Source organism: Dendropsophus ebraccatus, chromosome 2, assembly GCF_027789765.1.
Source record: "Dendropsophus ebraccatus isolate aDenEbr1 chromosome 2, aDenEbr1.pat, whole genome shotgun sequence".
Taxonomy (NCBI): domain Eukaryota; kingdom Metazoa; phylum Chordata; class Amphibia; order Anura; family Hylidae; genus Dendropsophus; species Dendropsophus ebraccatus.
Window position 1 is genome coordinate 203,081,969 of NC_091455.1, and position 25,607 is coordinate 203,107,575.

At 42.5% G+C, this 25,607-nt stretch overlaps 1 protein-coding gene across 1 annotated transcript; it reads left to right on the plus strand.

The window, feature by feature from the left end:
* The first annotated feature begins 5,324 nt into the window (after positions 1-5,324).
* Positions 5,325-25,607, plus strand: MYL3 (myosin light chain 3). The gene is made up of 7 exons (XM_069960546.1): positions 5,325-5,471; positions 17,807-17,834; positions 20,601-20,750; positions 22,380-22,553; positions 22,631-22,708; positions 25,295-25,327; positions 25,461-25,607. Exons 1-6 carry the CDS (start codon positions 5,352-5,354, stop codon positions 25,321-25,323), a joined length of 579 nt encoding a protein of 192 aa, XP_069816647.1. The 5' UTR covers positions 5,325-5,351; the 3' UTR covers positions 25,324-25,327; positions 25,461-25,607.

Sequence of the window (25,607 nt, forward strand, 5' to 3'; positions counted from 1 at the left end):
ATGCGGCTATATGGTTAGGCTACAAGTGTTCGACTTGTGTTCTCCAGTGAGCCGAAAGCTAGGGTGCAATGGTGGAATCCAAGACTGTGTATGGCATAAGCAAACAGAGATCAATGAAATCCAATGCACTCACCAGCAAGTACGGTCTTCACGGGTTTAATGAAAACACATCACAGGCGGGAGGGGGAGGTGGAACAGGTGCGGGAACAGAGATAGACACAACAGTTTCACGCCGCAGCGCTTTGTCAAGTGAGAATACGTCACTGCCGGCATGGGCCGACCTTATATGTAAATTAGTGAACACATGATCGGTTAAACAGAAAAGTGCATACACGTGAACAAGTAGAAATGAATAACAAATTATGCAATAATGATCTTACAGAAAGACGCTCCAGTCATTCCTTTCATTTAACCCATTTGGGCCGGTAGCATCAAGTTCAGCGATCCATACCGCCTCCCTTCTAAGGAGCCTTTGATGCCTGTTACCTCCATAGTCTACTGCATCTATCCTCTCTAGACCTAAGAACCGCAAGTAAGTGGTATCTCCCGCATGTGCACTGTTCACATGGTCAATCAGTCGGGGGACTCCTTTCCCCGTCCTTATTGAGTAGGCGTGCTCCTTGTAGCGGGTCCACAGCGGTCTCTTAGTTTTACCCACGTAAAACTTGTTGCATGGACAAATAATGGTATATACAATGAATGAGGACCTACATGTGATAAGACTTTTGATCTGGCAGTCTACGCCATTAAGTGTAATGCAATCCGTGGCTATTAGTTGAGGACAATATTTACATGTACCGCAGCGTTTGTTCCCTTTCAGTTGTGTTCCTACAAGCCAATCGCAACCTGTCTTTTTTTATTGGCTATTATTCATATTGAGAAGGTCACCTATGGTGCGATTCTTACGGAAAGTGATGAGGAGACCAGAAGCTGCAATATCGCCAATGTCTTCGTCTTGCTCAAGTATATGCCAATGTTTATGTATACTGTTAATGATGATGTTATTAAGTGGTGAGTTCTGAAAAGCGAATGTAAATCTTCTGGGTGAATTAATGTTTGGGAGTTTAGGAGTTAATAGATCTTTCCTTGTGAGTGTGTCTGCTTTTCTCCTAGCTTCCTTTATGACGTGAGTGGGATATTCTCTGGCTGATAATCTGTATTCTAGATCTTGAACTTGTTTGATGTATGTTTCTGGAGTATTGTTGACCCTTTTGAGGCGCACCATCTGGCTAAAGGGTATGGAATTTTTAACCTGTACTGGGTGAGAGCTGGTGTAATGTAATATGGAGTTACACGCCGTCTTTTATATTATAGTAGTTATATTTTTGTATATAGGAGCAGTATTATAGTAATTATATTTTTGTCCTTAGGAGATGCAATAACATCACTAAATTCACTAATTCAGTACCCAGCAGCTGTGTATTCTGGGTAATGTGGTCCAGTGGTGACATCACGCAGGGAGGGGTTCCAGACGTTACATCCCCCACCATGCTTCTATTATCAGGGTTAAGTCAAGTAATTTAAGGCTCTAAAGTAAGGAGAGGTCCCGGGAGAGGAAAATACAGAAACAAAGAGGAAAACCAATTACATTCTATGTCAGTGCAGGAACAAGGACCTTAACCTGTTCTTCATCCATCAGCTCTTTAAGGACTTCTGACACTTCTCGGGATAACTATAAGTAATAATCTCTGGAATCACACCAATGTTCTGTATGACCTTATTGTTTGAGGACTGTGTTTTTTCTGTCAATACTCACATACAATGTATAATTATATATATATATATATATATATATATATATATATATATATTTTTTTTTTTTTTCCCCCATAGGAAACTCTGTGTGTGAATGACACTGTAGAGACCACAAGGCCTTCATTCTTATCATCCCCCCACAAGTGTGTCTGAGCTCCGGGAGGTCATGTGGTGATTGTCCGGCCATGTCATGTCAATTAATGGAGCCCATCACTTCAGTCATATGATCCCTGCAAATAGAAAGTGTTTGTGCAGTAGATGATGGGATCTGTCCAAACTCCACACATGGGAGCTGCTAACGAACAAAGACCGCCGGGCGACACATTCCAGGAGCCGAGCGTCACGCGCCTCTAGAAACCCTTCGGCAGCAATACACTCCGTACCACCTTAACCGCACTCAATTCTCCATTCCACCTTAAGTTCCAATTTACATGTATAGAATCTAATTTGTGCACAAATACAAGTAAAATAGCAAACAAACAAAAAAGTTACTGTTTCCTGGATGCAACACAAAAAAAGATTATTCAGACTTGTAGTTTCCTTTGAGTTTAACCCCTTAGTGATCATGCATACGCCTTCTTATGCTGTCAGTAAGGAGCCTTATTCCTGCCCATACATCTTTGTATAATGTCTTTTACAGGCCAAGATTGGAGAAACCACTGATCTCAACCAAAATTTAGTTTTAGTTAGTATTTCTATTGTACAATGATTTGCATAAATTAAAAAGGAAAAAAAACTTAGGTGAAAATTTTTGCCCCATATCCCCAGAAAGATTTAAAGTGGTACTCCAGTAAAAAAAAAAAAGAAAGTTTTAAAAACAACTAATGTCAGAAAGTTATATAGATTTGTAAATTACTTAATTTACTTAATTAACTATTTAAAAATCTCAAGTCTTCCAGTACTTACCAGCTGCTGTATGTCCTGCAGGAAGTGGTGTAATCTTTCCAATCTAAAACAGTGCTTTCTGCTGCCACCTCTGTCCATGTCAGGAACTGTCCAGAGCAGGAGAGTTTTATTTTTTTTTAACGAAGATTTCCTCCTGCTCTGGACAGTTCCAGACATGGACAGAGGTGGCAGCAGAGAGCACTGTGTCAGATTTCAAAGAATACATGGCTTCATGCAGGACATACAGCAGCTGATAAGTACTGGAAGACTGAAGATTTTTAAATTACATATTTTTTTTATCCAAGCTGCAGGGTTGTTTCTATGGCAAGTAGACACAGTGTGCAAACCCGTAGGACAACGGATGCTTGGGACCCCCACCAATGTCATGTGCGGCCCACTCTCTATTCCTTCTCGATGGGGCCTCCGGATATTGCTGAGCTCAGCATTGGCCAATGTCTGTAATCCTCATAGAGAATGACTGGAGTGTCGGCTGTGCACAGTATGTTCTAAGCTTCTAAAATAGAAATACCCCTTTAAGACAGGAATTACAGCAGGTTGTGAAGCAACCTTCAAAGCGTCGGCATCAGCCGGGACGGATCTGCCATCCATATGGTATAGGAGCCGCCATCCATTATATAAGTCTGATAAATATGATGTGACCATGAGCGCCCAGGAATCACGGATAACGGCGGCGTCAGCAGAAGCGGCAGGAGATGGAAGCAAAGTGACACCAATTTACATCCTAAATCAGGCGGCATCTCTTATTCATGCGCCCTCCATTTACTTTGTCTAAAAACTGAGGAGAAAATTTAAGAAAGTTGTTAAAGAGTCCGTCACCTGATGTGATATTTATATAGAGGGAGACGGCTGCCGTCTGCAGGGACGTGACCAATGGATCCAGGGGTGACGGTGCATTCAGGGGGACAGGTCTCTGCACTGACTACACAGAAAGCAGTGGCGGCCCCAGCAACTTCCCGGGGTTAAAGGGGATTTAGCCCGTTTAGACAATCAGTGACTGCAGTATTGTCCCATCCCAATCACTGACTGGCTGAGCGGGGCATCTGTCAGCCGGGTCATTATGTAGGGAACGGGAGGTCAGAAGACAGCCGGTGGGGTCCAAAAGTGAGAAGCAGCTCTGCAACGGGACAGAAGACTATAACTTCTTTTTTATGTTCCCCCACCCCCAAATCATTATTTAGTACCCCCCGCCAGACTTCTCCTTTAAAAAAAAAAATCTCAAATCTTCCAGTAATTATCAGCTGCTGTATGTCCTGCAGGAGGTGGTGTATGTGTCAGACACAGTGCTCTCTGCTGCCACCTCTGTCCATGTCAGGAACTGTCCAGAGTAGGAGAGGTTTTCTATGGGGATTTGCTACTGCTCTGGACAATTCCTGACATGGACAGAGGTGGCAGCAGAGAGCACTGTGCCAGACTGGAAAGAATACACCACTTCCTGCAGGACATACAGCAGCTGATAAGTACTGGAAGACTGGAGATTTTTAAGTAGAAGTAAATTACAAATATGAATAACTTTCTGATACCAATTGATTTGAAAGAGTGTTATGTACAATGTTATTGGAGAGTAAGGGAATGCGACCAATATAATATAGTAATTATAATAAAAATTGGCCACTAGTCTATGGATTTTGCTGTAATTAAAAAAATCATATTTTTGCAAAAACCACTAATATTATACAGTAGAATCTGGATCATATATATCTAGAATAGAGAATAGTGGGGGGTGGGGGTGCGGGTGGATTTGGGTAGGTGAAACAAAAAAATGTAATAAAAAAATTAATTTGAAATCGTAATTAAAACTGATAAAATGTAATAATGTGCAATGAAATTAAAAGTAATTTATATATAATCAGAAAATATTGGAAGGCTTATAAAATATAATCATCCCAAATCAATTATCAGAAGGATAGAGTGTAAGATCAGTAATAAAACGTCACAATGTCAAATAAAACTTAAGAAACTCAAAATCAAATTTATTAACAATAATAATAAACCTTAGTTTAGAAAAAAAATCTGAAAATATAAAATACAATATAGTTTAAAAATAAATCTTAGTATTTATATACCGTATGTTTGGATTCATTCTTATGTTCGGTGGCTTCACACTTAATTACGTGTTTGTGGTAAGGAAAGAGTTAAAGTGACTAAAAAAAATAAATAATTCCAGAAACAGCGTCACTGTTATACTTGTTGTTGTGTGTGCTATTGCAGCTCTGGATCCAAGTTGTAATACCACACACAACCTGAGGACTGGGGTGGCGCTGTTTATAGAGGATAGCAGCTATGGTTTGTAATGCTGGAGGACCCCCTTAATACATTTATTGGAATGGGCCATATAAATGTGAAGAATGAGGACCTGTGAGTGGTAATGTTCATCCAGATCTTCCTGGTGCAGGATGAGACGATCTCTTCCCTCTCAGTATGCGCAGCAGCAGCTGGTGAAGGAGAATGCCATTGTCTTCTTGTAGGTGGCCCAGACCTCTCAGCAATGCTGTAACAAAGGCCACTCCACCTGCTCCAAATAGCAGTGCCTGGATGTTTTCTCCATATATAGCTGCCCCTGTTCTCCTGGGGCGGAGGGGGGGGGGATGAGGTGGGGGCTCCATAAAGACCTCTCCGGCCACGTCCGTCCTCCCAGTCCATTGTCACCTCCATCCACATCAAGGTCATCAAACCTCCCGCCAACCACCGTCATGCCGCCCAAGAAACCAGATCCCAAGAAAGAAGAACCCAAGGCTGCCGCAAAGCCACCACCACCACCGCCACAACCTGAGCCTCCCAAGGAGCCCGAGCTGGACCTCTCCTCCATCGCTGTAAGTTAGAGATCTCCCCAGAACCCCCATACTGTACATTCATTGTGGCTGTATATATTCTATATCAAATGCTAAGCCCTCCAGCACTAACCTGGATCCATGTTCATCCTGAGCTTCCTGGTTCATGAGTAGAATGCCAGAACTAGGCCATATATATAGGAACAAACAACGTATAAAAGTCCCAACAGGTGGGGCTCCAGGTGGCAAGAAACTACAACTGCCAGTATGCCCTTATACTACTGCTGGAGACCAGTGCTGTATGAGCTGTTCAGTATATGCAGTTTGGGTCTGTATAATATCTGGGTCAGAGTAATGACATCCCCCGTCTCGCCCCCCCCCCCCTCCCACACACACACACACAGAAAATGATGATAATCCACCTGGAATTATTATCAAACACTAACAAAGTATAATAAGGTAACAGCTGTGCTGGATTTCCTCATTTACCTAAAAATCATAAAGCAGTAAATGTGTAAGAATAATTGTCATACTCACCTCTCCCCACTCTGCATCCAGGAGGGGAGAGCAGGAGCAGGGAGAGGTGAGTAACAACTGCTCTGAGCTCTGTTAAAGGAACGGCTGAGGATCTGTGTAAATGTCTGGGGTTTGTTTAAATGGGTTGGAGGAGGTGGATGGGGGGGGGGGGGTGTATTGGGACCATATTTATTTAGTGGGTCTGTATTATTATTATAAATGATATACAGTTTTCATCATGTCTGGGGCTTTGGCTCTCAGGTTATCATGGGAGTTTTTTAGGTTGTTAGTTTTGTAACAGCTGGAGGGTTGCAGGTTCCCCATCCCTGGTTTAGGGTGTCTGTCCCTTTCAGCCTCCCTACCTCTCTTTTCCCCTCTTGTTGTCCCCTCCATACTCCAGTCTCCACTATACTCTTCTGTCCTCTCCAGACTCCTCTGTCTCCCCACCACAGAACCATCTGTATTTCCAGACTCCTCTGTCCCCTCTAGACACTTTGGTCCCTTATAGAATCCTCTGTCCTTTCCTGACTTCTATGTCCCATTGAGATCCCTTTGTCCTCTTTAACATCATCTCTCCTCTTCCAGACTTTTATGTCAGCACTAGACTCTTCTGTCTTCCTATGTGCTCCATCAAACTCCTCTGTCTTCCTGTTTCCCTCCAGACTCCTCTGTTCTCCTCCAGACTACTCTTTCCCCTCTCTCCAGACCCCTCAATCCCCTTTACACTCCTCTGCCCCCTCCCCCAGACTCCTTTGCCCCCCTCCTCCAGTCTTCCCTTCCCTCTCCAGACCCCCTGTCCCCTCTTCTAAACTCCTCTGTCCTCCTCCAGACTCCTCTGCCCCCTCCTCCAGACTCCTCTTCCCCCTCTCTCCAGACGCCTTGATCCCCTCCTCCAGACTTCTCTGTTCTCCTACTCCCCTCAATCTTCTTCAGACTTCTGTCTCCTCCAGATTCTTTTCTCATTTCCAGAGCCCTGTCCCTTTCTTCCAGACTCCTCTGTCCTCCTCCAGACTCCTCTATCCCCTCTCTCCAGACCCCCGTCCCCTTATGCCAGACTCATCAGTCCTCCACCAGGCTTCTCTGTCCTCCTCCAGACTCCTCTGTCCTCCTCCAGACCCCCTGTCCCCTTCTTCCAGACTCCTCTGTCCTCCTCCAAACTCCTCTGTCTCCTCTCTCCAGATCCCCCAATCCCCTTTAAAGTCCTGTGTCCCCTCCTTCAAACTCCTCTGTCCTTCTAGCCTCCTCTGTCCTCTCCAGACTCTTCCGTCTCCCCACAGACTCTCTTCTCATTTCCAGACCCCTCTGTCCCCTTACAGACTTTTCTCCCCTCCTCCAGACTCCTCTATCCTTCCTCCACACGCCTCTATCCTCCCCAGACACCTCCCAATCTCTATTGCTCCCTGTTATCAGCCAGTATAGACTGGAGGGACAGCAGAGACATCTATCTGTGTGCCTGGTATCAGCCTTTCTCCGGGGGGCCGTGGCCCCTCACCCCCATATAAGGACACACTTTGGGGCCCCTGTGAGGGTGAAGTGATGATAATGTGGAATAAAGTCACTCAGAGGGTGAAGAACAATGAGCTGATAATCTAAATATACTTCATGGAAGGTTAAGAGCTGTCAGGCGCAGCCTGTATCTGCGGGTGAGGTAGCAGAGCTGACTGTGTTATTTGTAGTTATCCAGAGATAGTGAGAAGCCTCAGCTCTGCTACATCTGTATCTGGCTCTTATAAAGGGCTGATAACTTGTTGCTGTTATTCCACCCCTCAAGGGTCTCCTTTTGGCCTCCTCTAGCTCCCTCTTGACTCCTCTTGACAATGAGTGACAGCCCCGGTGGCGGATGGGATCAGAGTGCCGGTTAGGAGCCATTTTCTGCTTTTATCATTCATCCTGGCTCCAGATTGACACTGACAATAGACTTGTCACCTGTGATCCGCCATTGATCCGGATCCCCATGAATAATTGAGGCCCTGATGCCGGGAGCCGCGTCCTGTCTGTTACGCCTGGACCCCCCCCCCTCCCCCGGCATGTAATATTTAATACCGTCCGGGGGGCTCCTCAGGCTTCAGCTTCAGTCGCTGAAGCCGCAGAGAATGTAAAATCAGACTCAGGACGAGTAATTAAGGATTAAATCCAGACTGACGGGACCCGAAACACTGAACCAAAGGTGCAGCTCTCCGGGGACTCAGACAGTGCGGCAGCAAAACTTCTCTAACTAAAACCCTGGAAAGTTCTGCAGTTTATTGATGTGTGGACTGCTAATGTTAGCGAGATCTCTGCTTGCTGCCAGGAAGCGGAAACACTTTGTTTAGTTAGTCTGTGGCCTCTTAAACCTACAAGCCCAAGTACCGTGGCCCGGGTTGCTGGAACAGATTTTGGGCCAGCTGGTGGGTTCTGGTGTTCTGGAGGCTACTACGGTGGCTTGGAGCGGTAACACCCACCCCCGGACACACAGCAACTGGACCTTGGTTTGAACTAAGGTGAGGTGAGAGGTGTAGGTACACCACTTTAAGCAACATTCAAACTTTTATTTAGAAAAGGTCAAAAATAGTCACAAACACTGTTCAGGTATTTAGTGCAAAAAAACAGAGTTGATAGAAGAAACAGTAACAGGAGGGCCCTTGCCTAGTGTACAAGGTACTCTGCCGGGATGTGGCGAAGTGTCTCTAGTATGTGAAGAAATCCTTGTACTTATGTATGGATGAGTCCCAGTTATCTCACCTATCGGCCTTCTGCCCCACAGTGTCGGGTTTCCGTCCTAATGGGGTAGTACAAGTCCCAGGTCTCTGCTCTTGATGGAGCTGGCTTGTAGTGTCCTTCTTACAAAGCTTAGCGCTTGTCAGAGAGCGGCTTTCTGGCACTGTGCTCTACTGCAGGTCCAGTCCTGAATAACCCTTCCCTTTCTCTAAGATGGTCGACTGTCCTGTTTTAGCTGTAATCTCCTTGGTGTAGGCAAGGGGTGAGACTTCCTTGTCTCCGGTTTCCCTAGGGGTCTACTCTAGCAACCCATAGTGGTTGGTTAGCTAGTTGTGAAACACAGGTCTGCTCTCTCCTCTCTCTGAAATCTCCAGGAAGTGCAGACTACAGAAAGGAAGTGTATGTGTAGCTAGACCTAGTGTTAGCTGCAGCTGTGCTGTGTAAGAGTGACATCTAGTGGTTGGAGTAAGGTACAGCAGCCTCCTGTCCTAACCTGTCACACTACAGTGAGAAACTTTTACCAAGGTGTAAGAAGAGAAAAGAAAACATGTAGTGGGGCGCAACACCAGCATGCCCCTAAAAACGGCCACAGATTTTCATCTTTTAAATCGTGTTACCCAACCTGTAGTTCTCCGGCTGTTGCAAAACTACAACTCTCATCATGCCTGAAAAATTTCAGCTGATCCTTTAATCCAACTCTTATGAGACTACAACTCCCAGCATGCCCAGAGAGCCTATGGCTGTCCAGTCAGGATGGGATCTGTAGTTTTGCATAAGCTGAAGAGCCACAGCTTAGGGGACACTTCTTTATAGGATTGGAAGTGGTGACCTATGAGAAGAATTATTTTTTTCAAATAAACTGTCCGAAATTTTTGTAAATTACTTCCATTTTAAAACGTCAAGTCTTCCAGTTCTTATTAGCTGCTGTACATCCTGGTGGTGTGTTCTTTCCAGTCTGACACAGTGCTCTCTGCTGCCACCTCTGTCCATGTCAGCAACTGTCCAGAGCAGGAGAGGTTTTCTATGGGAATTTGCCACTGCTCTGGACAGTTCCTGACATGGACAGAGGTGGCAGCAGAAAGCACTGCGTCAGACAGGAGAGAATACATCACTTCCTGCAGGACATACAGCAGCTGATAAGTACTGAATGACTGGAGATTTTTAAATAGGAGTTACAAAACTTTCTGACACCAGTTTATTTAAAAACATTTTTTCTCTGGAAATGTAAATCAGCACTAGATGTGATATAAAGCAAATTTGCAATTTACATTAATTACTTTTGTCATTAACATGCTTTATAACAAAGCTATACTTACCTGTATCTAGGTCCAGTCTCCTAAAGCTTTTTAGTTTTGATTGAAAAAAACAAACAAACAAAAAACACAGACTAAACACATGAAACTCCGGCCAGCTCAATGCGCCCATCAGTCACATGACTGCCTTCTCTGTGAGCGCAGATAACCGTGACTTTCTGCGCTTTGTCTCTTTTTTCAAGACTAAAAAGCTTCAGGAGACTGGACCTGGATAAAAGTAAGTATAGCTTGGTTATAAAGCATGAGAATTAAAAAAAAAAATGAAAATAAATTGCAATCTTGCTTTATTTCACATCTGCTGATTCAGATTTTATAATGACAATGACAATATGCTCCACAGTTGCAGGAGATTGAGAAGAATTATGAATATAGCTCTGAAGGTCACTGGAGAATTCAGATCAATATATAAAAGGTTAAATAAAAAAAAAAGAACATAAAATTTCCCTGACAGGGCGGTGGAAATTGCATGTGCTATATTATATACATCCAATATAGGAGGTGTGGACATTGGGGGAGATTTATCAAACATGGTGTAAAGTGAAACTGGCTCAGTTGCCCCTAGCAACCAATCAGATTCCACCTTTCATTTTCCAAAGAGTCAGTGAGGAATGAAAAGTGGAATCTGATTGGTTGCTAGGGGCAACTGAGACAGTTTCACTTTACACCATGTTTGATAAATCTCCCCCACTATATCTATGTATATACCTATGGCAGATCATACACAAGCTAGCAGGTTCAGAGACTACAATGTAATCTGATGTAACAATAAGAGGATTCACGTTTATAGTCAATTCTTTGAAAACAAACAAATTCATAAACAACAAATGTAACCAGTGACGTAACTCTGCAGTAACTGGGAATAAACCTGCGGATGTGCAGTCTGGTTCCGGCCCTCCCCGGCCCTAAGTAGATGCTGAGGGGATGAATATTCATGGCGCACCTGGAGCTGCGGCATCAGACACAAATTCTCCGCATCCATGAAGAGAGGAAGAAATGATGCAGGAAATAGTCCGAATATTAACTAACAGCAATGCGGAAATAAGGCTGCTCCGCAGTGCAGAACCGGAGGGGGGCCCCGGAATCTTGGGGGCCACAGTCACCTGATCGACCTGTATTACCATATAACATATCCACAAGCTTCATTATTCTGGAGTCCAGGATTCTAGAGCACAGGTGGCAAACTGGAGACCCTCCAGCTGTTGCAGAACTACAACTCCCAGCATGCCTGGACAGCCAAAGCTTTCTGACCAGTCTACCAAGCATGATGGGAATTGCAGTTTTGCCCCCCCCCTTCCTTTTTTTTTTTTTTCCAAACAAGTTTTATTAAACAGATAATTATACACTGTGACATCCTGTTCTAAAGCTGTGAGAATTCTTATACCGGGACGTGTATTAACCTTTGGATATAAGAAATCTTCTTATTGACTGACAGCGAGCAGAGAAAGAGAAAATGATGAGAGTAGGAAACACTAAGTCTAGGGGAAAGTTGCAGAACTTTCTATTGAAGGTGCATGAAAGGATCGGTGTCATGAGGATAGTCCAGGCGGCTGGTGATCACTGACATCTCCGGGATCCGCTTCTGGCCATACACTTCCCCTGCAGCCACCAAGACGTCTTCATATAAAGAAACACTCCTTCCATGTGCAGGGAGGATTTCCCAGGTTGCACTTTCCTCTTAATGACTTGTCCGGCAGCAAAGACTCTTCCATCAGAATCCCGACTTCCGGGCCCAGTCCCCGTCCTCCATCCATCACTGTCCAACCCTTTACTTATCACAAACTTTTTTGTTTCTTAAACTCTTAAAATAAGAAAAGATAAAAAGATGAAAGAAACCGGGAACTTATGACAGCGCCGAACAAATCCTTCCATCAATTATTGTCCATACACTAAGACGTGTAATAACATCATATTGTAACAACTACAGGTTTTCAGGAAATATTTTGAAAGTTTAAAACATTACAGAATTAAGTTTAATCCTTAAAGGAACAGCGACGTGGAAATGTGAGTTATGGAACATAGAGCAGATAACACAAGGTTGGGAAAATAATATAATACTGCCTTCTATATACAGGCATATAACTACTATAATACTGCTCCTATACACAAGAATATAACTACTATAATACTGCTCCTATATACAAGAATATAACTATTATAATACTGCTCCTATATACAAGAATATAACTGATATAATACTGCCCCCTATATACAAGAATATAACTACTATAATACTGCCCCCTATATACAAGAATATAACTACTATAATACTGCCTCCTATATACAAGAATATAACTACTATAATACTGCCCCCTATATACAAGAATATAACTACTATAATACTGCCTACTATATAAAAGAATATAACTACTATAATACTGCCCTTATATACAAGAATATAACTACTATAATACTGCTCCTATATACCAGAATATAACTACTATAATACTGCCTCCTATATACAAGAATATACTTACTATAATACTGCTCCTATATACAAGAATATAACTACTATAATAGAGGCGGTCTGTAGAAGTAACTTCACTGCGAAACAGACTGTTACCACCCACCTGCTGGCGTCTGCCATGTCGTTCTTTGCATCTATTGTGTCCTTTTATATGATGAAATAAAGTCCAGATATTCATCCGATGGTGAGTGCCACCTCATTCATTTCTATATTGAGAATGGTGCCTATCAGAGACTTTTGCTGTTGAGAGTTGGCACCCCATCGTTGCTGTCGACTGACGCCGTGGAAGGGGTTTGTGCTGACCTAATCTTGAATATATTATATAACTACTATAATACTGCCTCCTATATACAAGAATACAACTACGATAATACTGCTCCTATATACAAGAATATAACAACTATAATACTGCTCCTATATGCAGGAATATAACTACTATAATACTGCTCCTATATACAAGAATATAACTACTATAATACTGCTCCTATATGCAGGAATATAACTACTATAATACTGCTCCTATATACAAGAATATAACTACTATAATACTGCTCCTAAATACAAGAATATAACAACTATAATACTGCTCCTATATACAAGAATATAACAACTATAATACTGCCTCCTATATACAAGAATATAACAACTATAATACTGCCTCCTATATACAAGAATATAACTACTATAATACTGCTCCTATATACAAGAATATAACTACTATAATACTGCTCCTGTATACAAGAATATAACTACTATAATACTGCTCCTTATATACAAGAATGTTCCTATATACAAGAATATAACTACTATAATACTGCCCCTATATGCAAGAATATAACTACTATAATCAGCACAAGCCATTGAGGAAGTAAAGACCAGCGGCACTCACCGGGTTAATGCAGTGGTGATGATTTATTGGTACGATGTCATCTTGCAGATAAGCTCAGGGCAGGGGGAGACAGGTCCAGAGGTGCTGTGCACAGCACCTCTGGACCTGTCTCCCCCTGCCCTGAGCTTATCTGCAAGATGACATCGTACCAATAAATCATCACCACTGCATTAACCCGGTGAGTGCCGCTGGTCTTTACTTCCTCAATGGCTTGTGCTGATTAAATGAACTGCTTTCTCATTTACGCTGAGCACCACTGTAATGCATGAATGTCACTGAGATTACTCAGTCAACAAAGACTACAACGCTCCTCATTTCACAAAGACACTTAACCTGAAAACATATACAGCCCCACACAAATTACGGGTTACTGATAGTGCCAACACATCTATTTGCTTGTGCATATAACTACTATAATACTGCTCCTATATACAGGGATATAACTACTATAATACTGCTCCTATATACAAGAATATAACTACTATAATACTGCTCCTATATACAAGAATATAACTACTATAATACTGCCCCCTATATACAAGAATATAACTACTATAATACTGCTCCTATATACAGGAATATAACTGCTATAATACAGCTCCTATATACAAGAATATAACTACTATGATACTGCCCCCTATATACAAGAATATAACTACTATAATACTGCCCCCTATATACAGGAATATAACTACTATAATACTGCTCCTACTATAATACAGTAATATAATGTATTACATTTAGTCAGTGACCTGTTTTCTTTTAGAGCCTTTGTTGTGTATAGGGATCTGCTGGTTGTGGAGAATGTTCTGGATACTTCTGTGCCCCCCTCGTGGTTTGGCTGCTCTCCTGGAGGTTATCGTGTAGCGTATAATCTGCGGTCGCTCAGTACAGGGAGATATAATGGTGCTCTTGCGGTCCGGAGAAATATTATGTAGAATATTTGTGTCTTTCCTATGGAAACATTCTTTGTTTTATGTGATATTTGCAGCGCTGGCTCGGGAGGATGTGGTCTCTCCCATTACTTTGCGGGGTCTCTGCCGTCATGGTCGTCGTCGGTTGCTTTGTGCTCTTACATTTCTGAAGTTCTTGTAAGACATTGAACATTTTCAAGGTCTCATTAGAGCGCTCGCCTTTTGGGGGTCGGAGGTGTCACATATAAAACTCGGAGATCTCCCCTGCTAATAACAATTTTCCTATAGCGGCAAATAAACTTATAGCACAGGTAAGATGTGTCGGGATGATGGTAACCTGTATAGACCTCTTACTTCTCACAGCTGAGGATCTGGTACAATTGTATCGAATCAACAAAATCCTCTTTGACTTCAGGAAAATCTATTCCTGAAAGGAAATACGGATAGAGTTCCTGACCCCATAGGATTCTATTGGGCATGGACACCTTTCATGATTTTTCCTGACAGGTGTCCATGCGGGAAAATAGGAAAGAATAGAACCTGCCCTATAGGTGTCCGGAAATGGTCCAGAAATGGCACCTGGCAAATGCCACTGAGTGCTGCCGCTGGCCCTTTAACCGTAGACGCTCCTAATCAGGAGTGCATACATTTAAAGGAGAACTATCAGCAGATTAGAAGAATCTAACTTGACGATATGTACTATTCCACAGGAGACTCCGAGGATGACGGTAAGTCTTCATCCTCTGCGCCGTTCCCGTCCACTTAGTCGATTACACCACGGTCCAGTAGGACTATAAGTAACACTGGGAGGCCAATAAGACCAATAGGTGCCCTCCATGGCACCTATCTGTGATATGGCCACCCTGTCCCCCCCCCATTTTTAACAATATTTTATTCATTTTTTTGCAAGAGAAGATATAACAGGCGGCATATAGTCTGTAGGCCCGCCCCTTTTAATGCTAGTTAATGGAGTGGGCGGGATCAGAGTGACAGGGGCGGAGCAGTGTTCTTAATCGACTAAGTGGCAGGGAACACCACCGAGGAGGAAGCTAAGAGACACACCTTCATCTTCTGAGTCTCCTGCGCAATAGGGACATATCAGCAGGTTAGATTCATCGCCGCATTTAAATGTGCCAATCAATCTACTGGCTGGAGCCGGCGTTATACCTCTGGCCACAGGAGGCCGCTCTCTCCTCTTCCCCAGTGCTACGGCACACAAGTGATGTCACTCGTGCACTTGCAGAGCCAGAAGACAGAGGTAGAAGCCGGCCTGGAGCACTGCAGGTAAGTACTTTTTTTTTTTTTGTCTTTTTTTTTTTGCTTTTACAGTCAAGGTGATGTGAAAAAGTTCTGAGTCTAAGCTTCAGCCTTATACGTTACCTGCACTGACACACTGTAACAAACTATCAGCGGAGAGTTATGACGGGGTCACCTCTCATCTGCCACAATGATCGGTCTGGAAGGATTTGCAGCCTCTGGATGTTTCCAGCAAGCATAGAGTGTGACAACAGGGAAGAATAGTGCAGAAGGGTTCCTTATATAATGACTAAGCTCGGCCCCCAGCTGTTACATAACATGAGTTGTCAGGACCCCCCTCCCCCGGTCCCCCGGCCCTAGTTATGTCATTTCTGGGCTTAGCTGCGGACATCACCTCATTATAGGTAATAATAACAGATTAGCCTCTCCCCCCCCCTGGCGGAGCTGGACCACGGCCAGAGAGCCTCACATTACACTGGGAGCCTAAGCGGCCTATAAATCCTGCTACACAGCCGCTATAGGAGGGTTATGCTGCGGGCTGGCTGGGAGTAGTAGTGAGTTGTTGCATTGTCGCATGGCAGAGTGGGGATACTATTCTGGGGGCCCCTTGTGAAACCTACAACTCTCCAGTGCAGGAATGAGACCCCAGGAATGAGACCCCTTAGGATTGATTGAAACAACTTTAACCCTTTACTGACAGTATAGCTGGGATACAGGTACCAGGACACTGCGTAGAGCCCAGGAGAGGGGCCACGGGCCAATCAACGCCCCATCTGGGGGGAGATACTGTTGTCCTTGACTTATTTTTGGGACTACTGGACTTGGAGCACTGATCCTTGTTTAGGGGTAGGGTAACTATAAAGCATTAGGGTAGTTCTAGTATGGGAAAATCATTCAGAAAAATATCAAAGTAAGGCTGGGTTCACACTATATTTTTTTACCATCCGTTCATTTTTCATACATTTTTGCAAAAAAAAAAAAAAAAACGGATGAAAAATGGATGAAAAAACAGACGCATATGTGTGAATCCATTTTAGGCCATGTTCCCAGAGCGCGAGAGACCGGCCGTTCCGGATCACGGAACGGCTGGTCTCTGAAAAGATTATACCGGATGATCTTTCCTGCGCCCCTGCAAAAGAGCTCCCCACTGCACACTATTGAGCGTGCGGCCGCAGCCGCTTGCTCTATTGTGTGCACTGACAGGATTTTCTACGGCCGCTATTCACTGAATAGCAGCCGCAGAAAATCGACATGTCAGTTCTTTGCGGCACCGCTAAGGATCGCGTACGAAACGTACACTATGTGTATACACTCCGGCTGGGATCCCACAGAAGATAAGGCAGTGTGTCTTTTCGTACAAAGTACGGCCATGGTTGCAGGTTGAAACAACGGCCGCACATTTACGAAAAGATACGCTATGGGAACATAGCCTTAATCTGTTTTTCCATTGACTACCATAAAAAAAAGGGATCAAAATTCATCTGTTTTTTTAACAACAATAAGGTCAGCTATGTTTTTGATCCATTTTTTGTTTTTATAATAAAAATCTATGGATAAACAAATCAGAAAGGTAGAAAATGTAGTGTGAACCCAGCCATAAAGGGGTACTCCATATAAAAAATAAAATTCTACTCAATGGGGGTCTAAAAGTTATACTATTTAAAGTTATAACTATTGAAAAGTATTCCAGTACTTATTAGTTGCTGTATGTTCTGAAGAAAGTAGTGTAGTCTGTCCAGGCTGACACAGTGCTCTCTGCTGCCACCTCTGTCCATGTCAGGAACTGTTCAGAGCAATAGGAAATCCCCATAGAAAACCTCTTCTGTTCTGGACAGTTCCTGACATGGACAGAGGTGGCAGCAGAGAGCACTGTGTCAGACTGGAAAGAATACACCACTTTCTGCAGGGCATACAGCAGCTGATAAGTACTTTAAAAAAAGGAACTAGAAATCTTTTTTTTCTTCTAAGGACACAAAAAAACGTGGAGAATTGCTCCCTAGTAAAAAAAAAAAAAAAGTTTAAAGCCTGCCCACTTTGTGTTGTGGATCATAAAGATGCTGTTGGTTTGTGGAGGCAATCACATTATGGGGCTGTCCCTCTTCATTGGCAGCTGCTGTGTGGATCGTTATCTGTGATGGGCAGGATTAGAATACTGTTTTATTTTTAACAGAGACAATGACGTCACAGGGAATAATACTAGAGATCTGTAATGAGAAACCGCGACCCTGAACCCCAAACACAACCGCTACATAACAGCCAGGGAGATCACCGATCAATGTACAGAAAAATATCACTTACTAATTCTTACTTTTCTTATTTCTCCACAGATCGAATTTTCTTCAGATCAGATAGAAGGTAAGATAATAAACACCGCAAAAAGATACAAGTGTATATACATGCAGAGAACATAGGGGGCAGTATTATAGTAGTTATATTCCTGTATATAGGAGCAGTATTATAGTAGTTATATTCTTGTATATAGGAGCAGTATTATAGTAGTTATATTCTTGTATATAGGAGCAGTATTATAGTAGTTATATTCTTGTATATAGGAGGCAGTATTATAGCAGTTATATTCTTGTATATAGGGGCAGTATTATAGTAGTTATATTCTTGTATATAGGAGCAGTATTATAGTAGTTATATTCCTGTATATAGGGACAGTACTATAGTAGTTATATTCTTGTATAGGAGCAGTATTATAGTTATTATATTCCTGTATATAGGAGCAGTATTATAGTAGTTATATTCTTGTATATAGGAGCAGTATTATAGTAGTTATATTCCTGTATATAGGAGCAGTATTATAGTAGTTATATTCTTGTATATAGGAGCAGTATTATAGTAGTTATATTCTTGTATATAAGAGCAGTATTATAGTAGTTATATTCTTGTATATAAGAGCAGTATTATAGTAGTTATATTCTTGTATATAGGAGCAGTATTATAGTAGTTATAGTCTTGTATATAGGAGCAGTATTATAGTAGTTATATACTTGTATATAGGAGCAGTATTATAGTAGTTATATTCTTGTATATAGGAGCAGTATTATAGTAGTTATATTCTTGTATATAAGAGCAGTATTATAGTAGTTATATTCTTGTATATAGGAGCAGTATTATAGTAGTTATAGTCTTGTATATAGGAGCAGTATTATAGTAGTTATATACTTGTATATAGGAGCAGTATTATAGTAGTTATATACTTGTATATAGGAGCAGTATTATAGTAGTTATATACTTGTATATAGGAGCAGTATTATAGTAGTTTTATTCTTGTATATAGGAGCAGTATTATAGTAGTTATTGTCCTGTATATAGGAGCAGTATTTTAGTAGTTTTATTCTTGTATATAGGAGCAGTACTATAGTAGTTATTGTCCTGTATATAGGAGCAGTATTATAGCAGTTATACTCTTGAATAAAGTAGGCAGTATTATTGTCTTTTGTATGTGTATCAGTGTTATAGTAATACATGTATACTGTATATTGTTTTGAAAGGCACCAGCTTCTTTTATCCTTCATAAAATGTTTGGTTTTCATCCCTTCTCTCCCTGTATAGTCATGTACTACACAGCAGGTGGCAGCACTGAGCACTATAGATAACTTTTTTGGGGGTAGATAGGTTATGTAATTTTTTCTCCATCCAGTTTCAGATTGTTTTCACTTTGTTGCTTCTGGTTGGTTCTTGCACCTCTGATCATTGTTTCCTCATGTTGTTCTATCTACTTATTGAATTGATTTCTTTTTAATGTATTTTATCCTTCTTACATTAATGAAACCAGATCTTTTCCCATTGATTTCGTGAATCCCCCGCAGTCCCTGATCCCAGCCACATGTTATTTTTGCTCCCTTGCCGGTGCAGTTTAATCACTTGCAGCTCCAGAGGTTTCTCTCCAAGAACAGTTAATGTTGTGGAGTCCTGCGCCCAAACCTCCCACAAAATAGTGGAAATGAAAGGGAAGCAGAAACAAAGAATGGTGCTAAATGGAGACAGATGGCATTGGGATGCCACACATCGGAGCTGGCAGCAGCCTGGCATTCCTGAGCCCCCATGTAGTGGTGAGTGGAGAGTGAAGCCGCTGTAGGGTGCAGTGATGTAAGACCATCAGAGGCCTCAACCCATTATACCAAGCACGCGTAACGTCCAGGTCATCGACCCCTAACGCCATGCTGACAGATTCCACCAACAATACACCACTAGTGCAGGGGAATGTGGTTTTTATTTATCCTGTATTATTCCTGAGTAACATCTTCTATTACACTCCAGAGCTGCGCTCATTATTCTGCTGCTGGGAAAGTAAATACATTACTGATCCTGTACTATTCCTGAGTCATATCCTGGTTTATACTCTAGAGCAGCACTCACTATTCTGCTGGTGGGATCACTGAGTATATACATTACATTACTTATCCTGTACTGATCCTGAGTTACAACCTGTATTATCCTCCAGAGCTGCACTCATTATTATGCTGCTGGGAATTTACATACATTACTTATCCTGTACTGATCCTGAGTTACATCCTATATTATACTCCAGAGCTGCACTCACTATTCTGCTGGTGGGGTCACTGTGTACATACATCACATTACTTATCCTGTACTGATCCTTAGTTACATCCTGTATTATACTCCAGAGCTGCACTCACTATTCTGCTCTAACTTGTGTGGTGTGATTTTATACATGTGCAGGTATGGGAACCTCGTTTTTATAGAGACATTGAGCAGATCTGATACTGGGTCCCTGTCTGGGCTCTGCAGACTTTGATGATTTTCTGCAGAGTATCCCACCTCCCCTCTCCCCCCAGCAGGTGACTTCTCGAGTCTCTTTTTTTTTATCGTAAATGTTCCGTCAAAATCCTTTCTTTGTGTCATCTCCAAACCCCATGGCGGGGCCGAGGCTTGAAGCCTGCCGTCATATAAGCCTGCAGATGGCTAACCACACGAGCAATGGGAACACGATTCCAGGAAAAGCGGCTAATAATAAGAACTCATGTGGGTGAGCGTCCCGTGTAAAGTTCCACCAAAGCAAATATTTGTCGAGATTTAACAAAATAACCAAAAAAGTCACCAGAAAATAGGCGAATGTGCCCAGGCTGAGGCTTCTCTTTTCTTTGGCAGAATTTAAGGAAGCCTTCTCGCTCTTTGATCGGACCCCTAACAGCGAAATGAAAATCACCTACGGACAATGTGGCGATGTGCTGAGGGCACTAGGGCAGAATCCGACCAACGCTGAAGTTTTGAAAGTTCTTGGCAGACCGAAGCCCGAAGGTTCGTGAGTATTTATAATGTCACCGATCCAGCAATGTTCTGCAAACAGTCTGGGAGTCCAGAGCTCTCCGCTATGAGAGAAGAGAAGAATTATCTCCAGGTAGTAATTACTGGCAGGGACCACGGCCAATGTCCGAGTCATGGGCTGAAGTCTTCTAGAGAACCCCCCCCAACAGTGTTATTATATGGAATGTAGGGAAGAAACAAGGGACTTATACCCCAACGTCTCTGCCCTTCATACCCCAAAATTTCTATAAGCCCCTAGAAACATTATAGAAAATTTGGCCAAAACCACTGATTTCGGTAGAACCAGTCGACCAGACTGTATCCTAATATCAGAACAGAGCAGGACTGGGCATGTGAGAGATCAGTGACCGATCCTTTGTTATCCACAGAGATAAACGTTGGACACACGTTTCTGGAGAGGATAGAAGAGTCTGGAGCGACAAAGGGGAAAAGAGTAGTCGGCGGGGGGGGGGGGGGGGGGGGGGCAGAGAAGTCTAGATAGGACAGATGAGTTTAGAGGGGACAATGGGGTTTGGAGAAAGCAGAGGGTGCTGAAAGAAGTCTGGAAGGCGCAGAGGGATCTGGGGTGGATTGAGGAATCTGGGGAAGGGTCAGAGAAGTCTAGATAGGACAAATTAGTCTAGAGGGGACAATGGGGTTTGGAGAAAGCAGAGGGCACTGAAAGAAGTCTGGAAGGCGCAGAGGGATTTGGCGTGGATTGAGGAGTCTGGAAGGGTCAGAGAAGTCTAGATAGGACAGATTCATCTAGAGCGGACAATAGAGGTGTCTGGAAGGGACTGATGAATATGGAGGGGACAGGGAAACCTCGTGAAAGACATAGAGGTCTAGAGGGAAGACAGAAGGGTCTGGAGTAACAAAGACATCTCAATGAAATTGAGAAGTTTAGAGAGGGCAGAGGAATCTGAAATGGGGCTGGAGAAGATTCTAGAAGAGACAGAGCAGTCTGGAAGGGGACATAGAAATCTGTGGACAGAGGGATCTAGAGAACACAAAGGTGTTTGGCTACATCTTTCTTTCCTCTCCCCACTGATACTTCCTTAACATGCATGTTTATGGGGAGATTAGGAAGTAGAATTGTTGACTGAACAAGTGGTCAGCCCCCAACATCTTAAGGTGTAGGAGATACTTTAAAGGGTCATTGCCTTTTGTAAAAACTTTCGACCTGTCATAAAGATATGTCAAAAGTTTTGATTGGTCTGGGTCTGAGTGTCCTGACCCGCACCGATCATAAGAACAAGCGGGGAGAAGACCTTGCTAAGCACAGTCCTCTCCCGACTTTGTGTCTCGTTATATCAGTCTGGCTCTATAGACTTACATAGGCAATCGTTCGGAGTCCAACTGATCACGTGACACAGAACTAAGAGAGGTAATAAGTGCATGACCCCAGGGCAAAAACAAGTGGTTCCTATCTCTGTGCAGCGCTATGGAATAGGGTTGCAATAAATAAGCGGCAATAAATCTACATAGACAGAACCTGGTGGTGGATAGCTATTTCTAAGAAACCCATCGTAACATCCTTATTTCTTGTGGTTTGTCGAGGCTGTGTGATATTTCATACATAGGGTCACATATTTACCGATTCCTCCATGATGTCATTCACAGAACTCCACACAAAACTGATGGATTTTGACACCTTCCTGCCAATGTTACAACATATATCCAAGTCTAAGGAGAAGGGCTCCTATGAGGACTTTGTGGAGGGTCTCCGAGTCTTTGACAAAGAAGGCAATGGCACTGTTATGGGGGCAGAAATACGCCACGTATTGGCCACTCTAGGTACGTCTAAATATTTACCTGTCATAAACATTTCTTATTAAAATATAATTACCTTACAACGTCTCCTTGATGTCTAGGGGAGCGGATGACAGAAGAAGAAGTTGATAAATTAATGTCTGGGCAGGAAGATGCCAATGGTTGCATCAACTATGAAGGTAATAAATGAGCACTCTGGGGGGTTACAAATATCGAGCCCATGAGTGGCAGCCGAGCCGAGTACTGAGCTCTGAAGCTTCAGCTGGATTACATAACCAAATGTCTACTGGTATAAATACAATGACGCTAAGATGTCCAGTTATAAACACAGAAAAAGTGGGTGAAGATGCAGAGTTGGACCAATCAAGAATCATTTCTAAGCAGATCTATACTTAAATGATAGAAAACAAAGACAGGTCCGACCCATTGATTCAGACTCTGTAGCAAAGCAGGAGGCCTATGGATGGTGGGGAGATGCTGACACATATCCTACATGTTATCCCAATATAAAGAAATCCAATTGAATTTAGATTATTTACCAGTCTAAATTTACACTGTGTGCCAGCCCAGACATTTGCTTACAAAGGCCCCTGAAAGTACCCATGGCAGTCCCTTAACATTTCCCAACAATGTATTGTGATTTGCACTAGCCTGTTCATAGATTCACATAGATTCATGAGCCATCACTACATTAACTACCTACTGTGCCATATATAAACACAGACAATACAGGGGTCCTGACCATACCCCTTTCTAACCAATGATAACTATTATTGTGCCAATAATGAAAATAGTGAACTATGGTAGTTTTATCACAGAATTACTATGATTAGATGCCATTATATAAGCAATTTTGCTTTCACAGGTCTCCCAAGTGTACCCATGGCGGTCCCTTATAACATCTAGTAGTATATTATCCAGGTGTCATATATCAACACAGACATTTGCTTACACAGACACCTGAATGTACCAATTGAATATATGATAGTCCTGTTCTAGTAATGGAGCTAGCCACTTGTTCCAACCTTGACCAGCCATCACTGCATTAACCATCTATTGCATAATATATCAGCACAGACATATGCATCATCCTTGAATGTACCCATTGTGGTTCCCTGTCTGCAGTGTTACAGAATGATTCTATATTATACATTGCATACAATAAGCTTTATCTTGTCTAAACACTGACATTTGCTTACACAGATGAACGCACCCATTACGGTTCCACATCTCTCAGAGTTCCAGTGATAGCACAGTATGATAATATAACATGCATTTTAAAGTTACACGTGTGAAAGTTACTTGCAGATGTAACAGAGATGTGTTACTATAATAGGTTTAACTGCAATCCTATGGAAAACCACAAACAATGGCTCTGATATAGTCCTACACACAATTCTATGGGTCCTCAGTGGCTGTTTCCACCATCATATAGGACACGCCACAGATCTGATTTGGTGCGGTGCCATATGGAATCATGACAGCTCCTAAAGGGTTAATCTTATAGAATAATAACGCTTATGCACCTCTAACAACCCCCCCCCCTCCCATCCCGAGCTAAAGAAGGGGGTACCCGAGGCGATTCCTCATCTGGAGCTCCTGACAACCTCAGGGTCAGTATGAGCATCGGCCGCCCCGTTACATTTGTTTCCCAAAGTAAAAAGTTCAGGGCTGGAATGTGTTCAGTCATCGGACGTTATTCTCATCCAAAAACATTAAACAACAACGTTCTTAACAAAAGGGAAAAATTCTCATTACTAAAAAAAAAAAAAAACGGAAAAATAAAAAGCTGAAAAATTCCTTCCCGAGGCCGAAAACATCTGATGTTTGTAAAACTTGGACATTTTCAGAAATTTTCATTAGGGATATTGGCAAAAACATCAGCAGCGAGATTCCTGTCACTGGCCGCAAGGCTCACAACAACGTCAGGAAACGGACATAATCCTGCTGAAAAGTGTTAGTCACTGACTGGGTCCTGGCGGGGCTTATAGAGATACATGACCAGAGCGGCCACACTATATAGTGATGTGTCCATATAGGAGTCTATGGTGTTACATAGGACTGCTGCTCACATATACTACATTATCTATACTCAGAGAGTTATCGTTGTGTTATCTGTGGTGTTACATAGGACTGCAGGTGACATCTACTCCATTATCTGTACTCAGAATTATCACTGTGTTGTCTGTGGTGTTACATAGGACTGCAGGTGACATCTACTTATCTGTACTCAGAGAGATATCACTGTGTTATCTGTGGTGTTACATAGGACTGCAGGTTACTACTACATTATCTGTACTCAGTTATCCCTGTGTTATCTGTGGTGTTACATAGGACTGCAGGTGACAGCTACTAAATTATCTGTACTCAGAGAGGTATCACTGTGTTATCTGTGGCTTTACATAGGACTGCAGGCCACATCTAGTACATTGTCTGTACTCAGAGAGTATCACTGTGCTATCTGTGGTGTTACATAGGACTGCAAGTGACATCTACTACATTATCTGCACTCAGAGAGTTATCACTGTGTTATCTGTGGTGTTACATAGGACTGCAGGTGACATCTACTACATTACCTGTACTCAGAGAGATATCACTGTATTATCTGGTGTTACATAGGACTGCAGGTGACATCTACTACATTATCTGTACTCAGAGAGATATCTGTGGTGTTACATAGGACTGCAGGTCACATCTACTATGTGTGTGGTGTTATGTAGGATTATTGTCTTGTCTCATGTGTCTCTCTTGTCTCCCTCCTGCAGCCTTTGTGAAGCACATCATGGCCAGCTGATCAGGTAGGAGACCCGGATAGTAGTGTGCGATCTCGCAAGGAATTATTATAAATCTATTTATTATTATTATTATTATTATTATTATTATTATCACGTTCTGTTTGTTTATTGTTTCTTATTTGTTACTTTGTTGCAGAATCTTCAGAGTCTCCTCCCCCCTGGATCCTCCATATGTTGATCCTCTTTGCAGGCGGAAGCCCCCTTATCCATCATTCTTAGTACAGAGGACCCCCATAGGTGACCCCCACCCAGGACAGAATGTGAATAAACCCTTTAAGCAATA

Coding starts and splice junctions, on each gene's coding strand:
- MYL3 (XM_069960546.1), top strand. CDS start 5,352: ATGCCGCCCAAGAAACCAGATCCCAAGAAAGAAGAACCCAAGGCTGCC. Junction 20,751..22,379: donor TGGCAGACCGAAGCCCGAAG/GTTCGTGAGTAT, acceptor TGTCATTCACAG/AACTCCACACAAAACTGATG. Junction 22,709..25,294: donor TGGTTGCATCAACTATGAAG/GTAATAAATGAG, acceptor TCCCTCCTGCAG/CCTTTGTGAAGCACATCATG.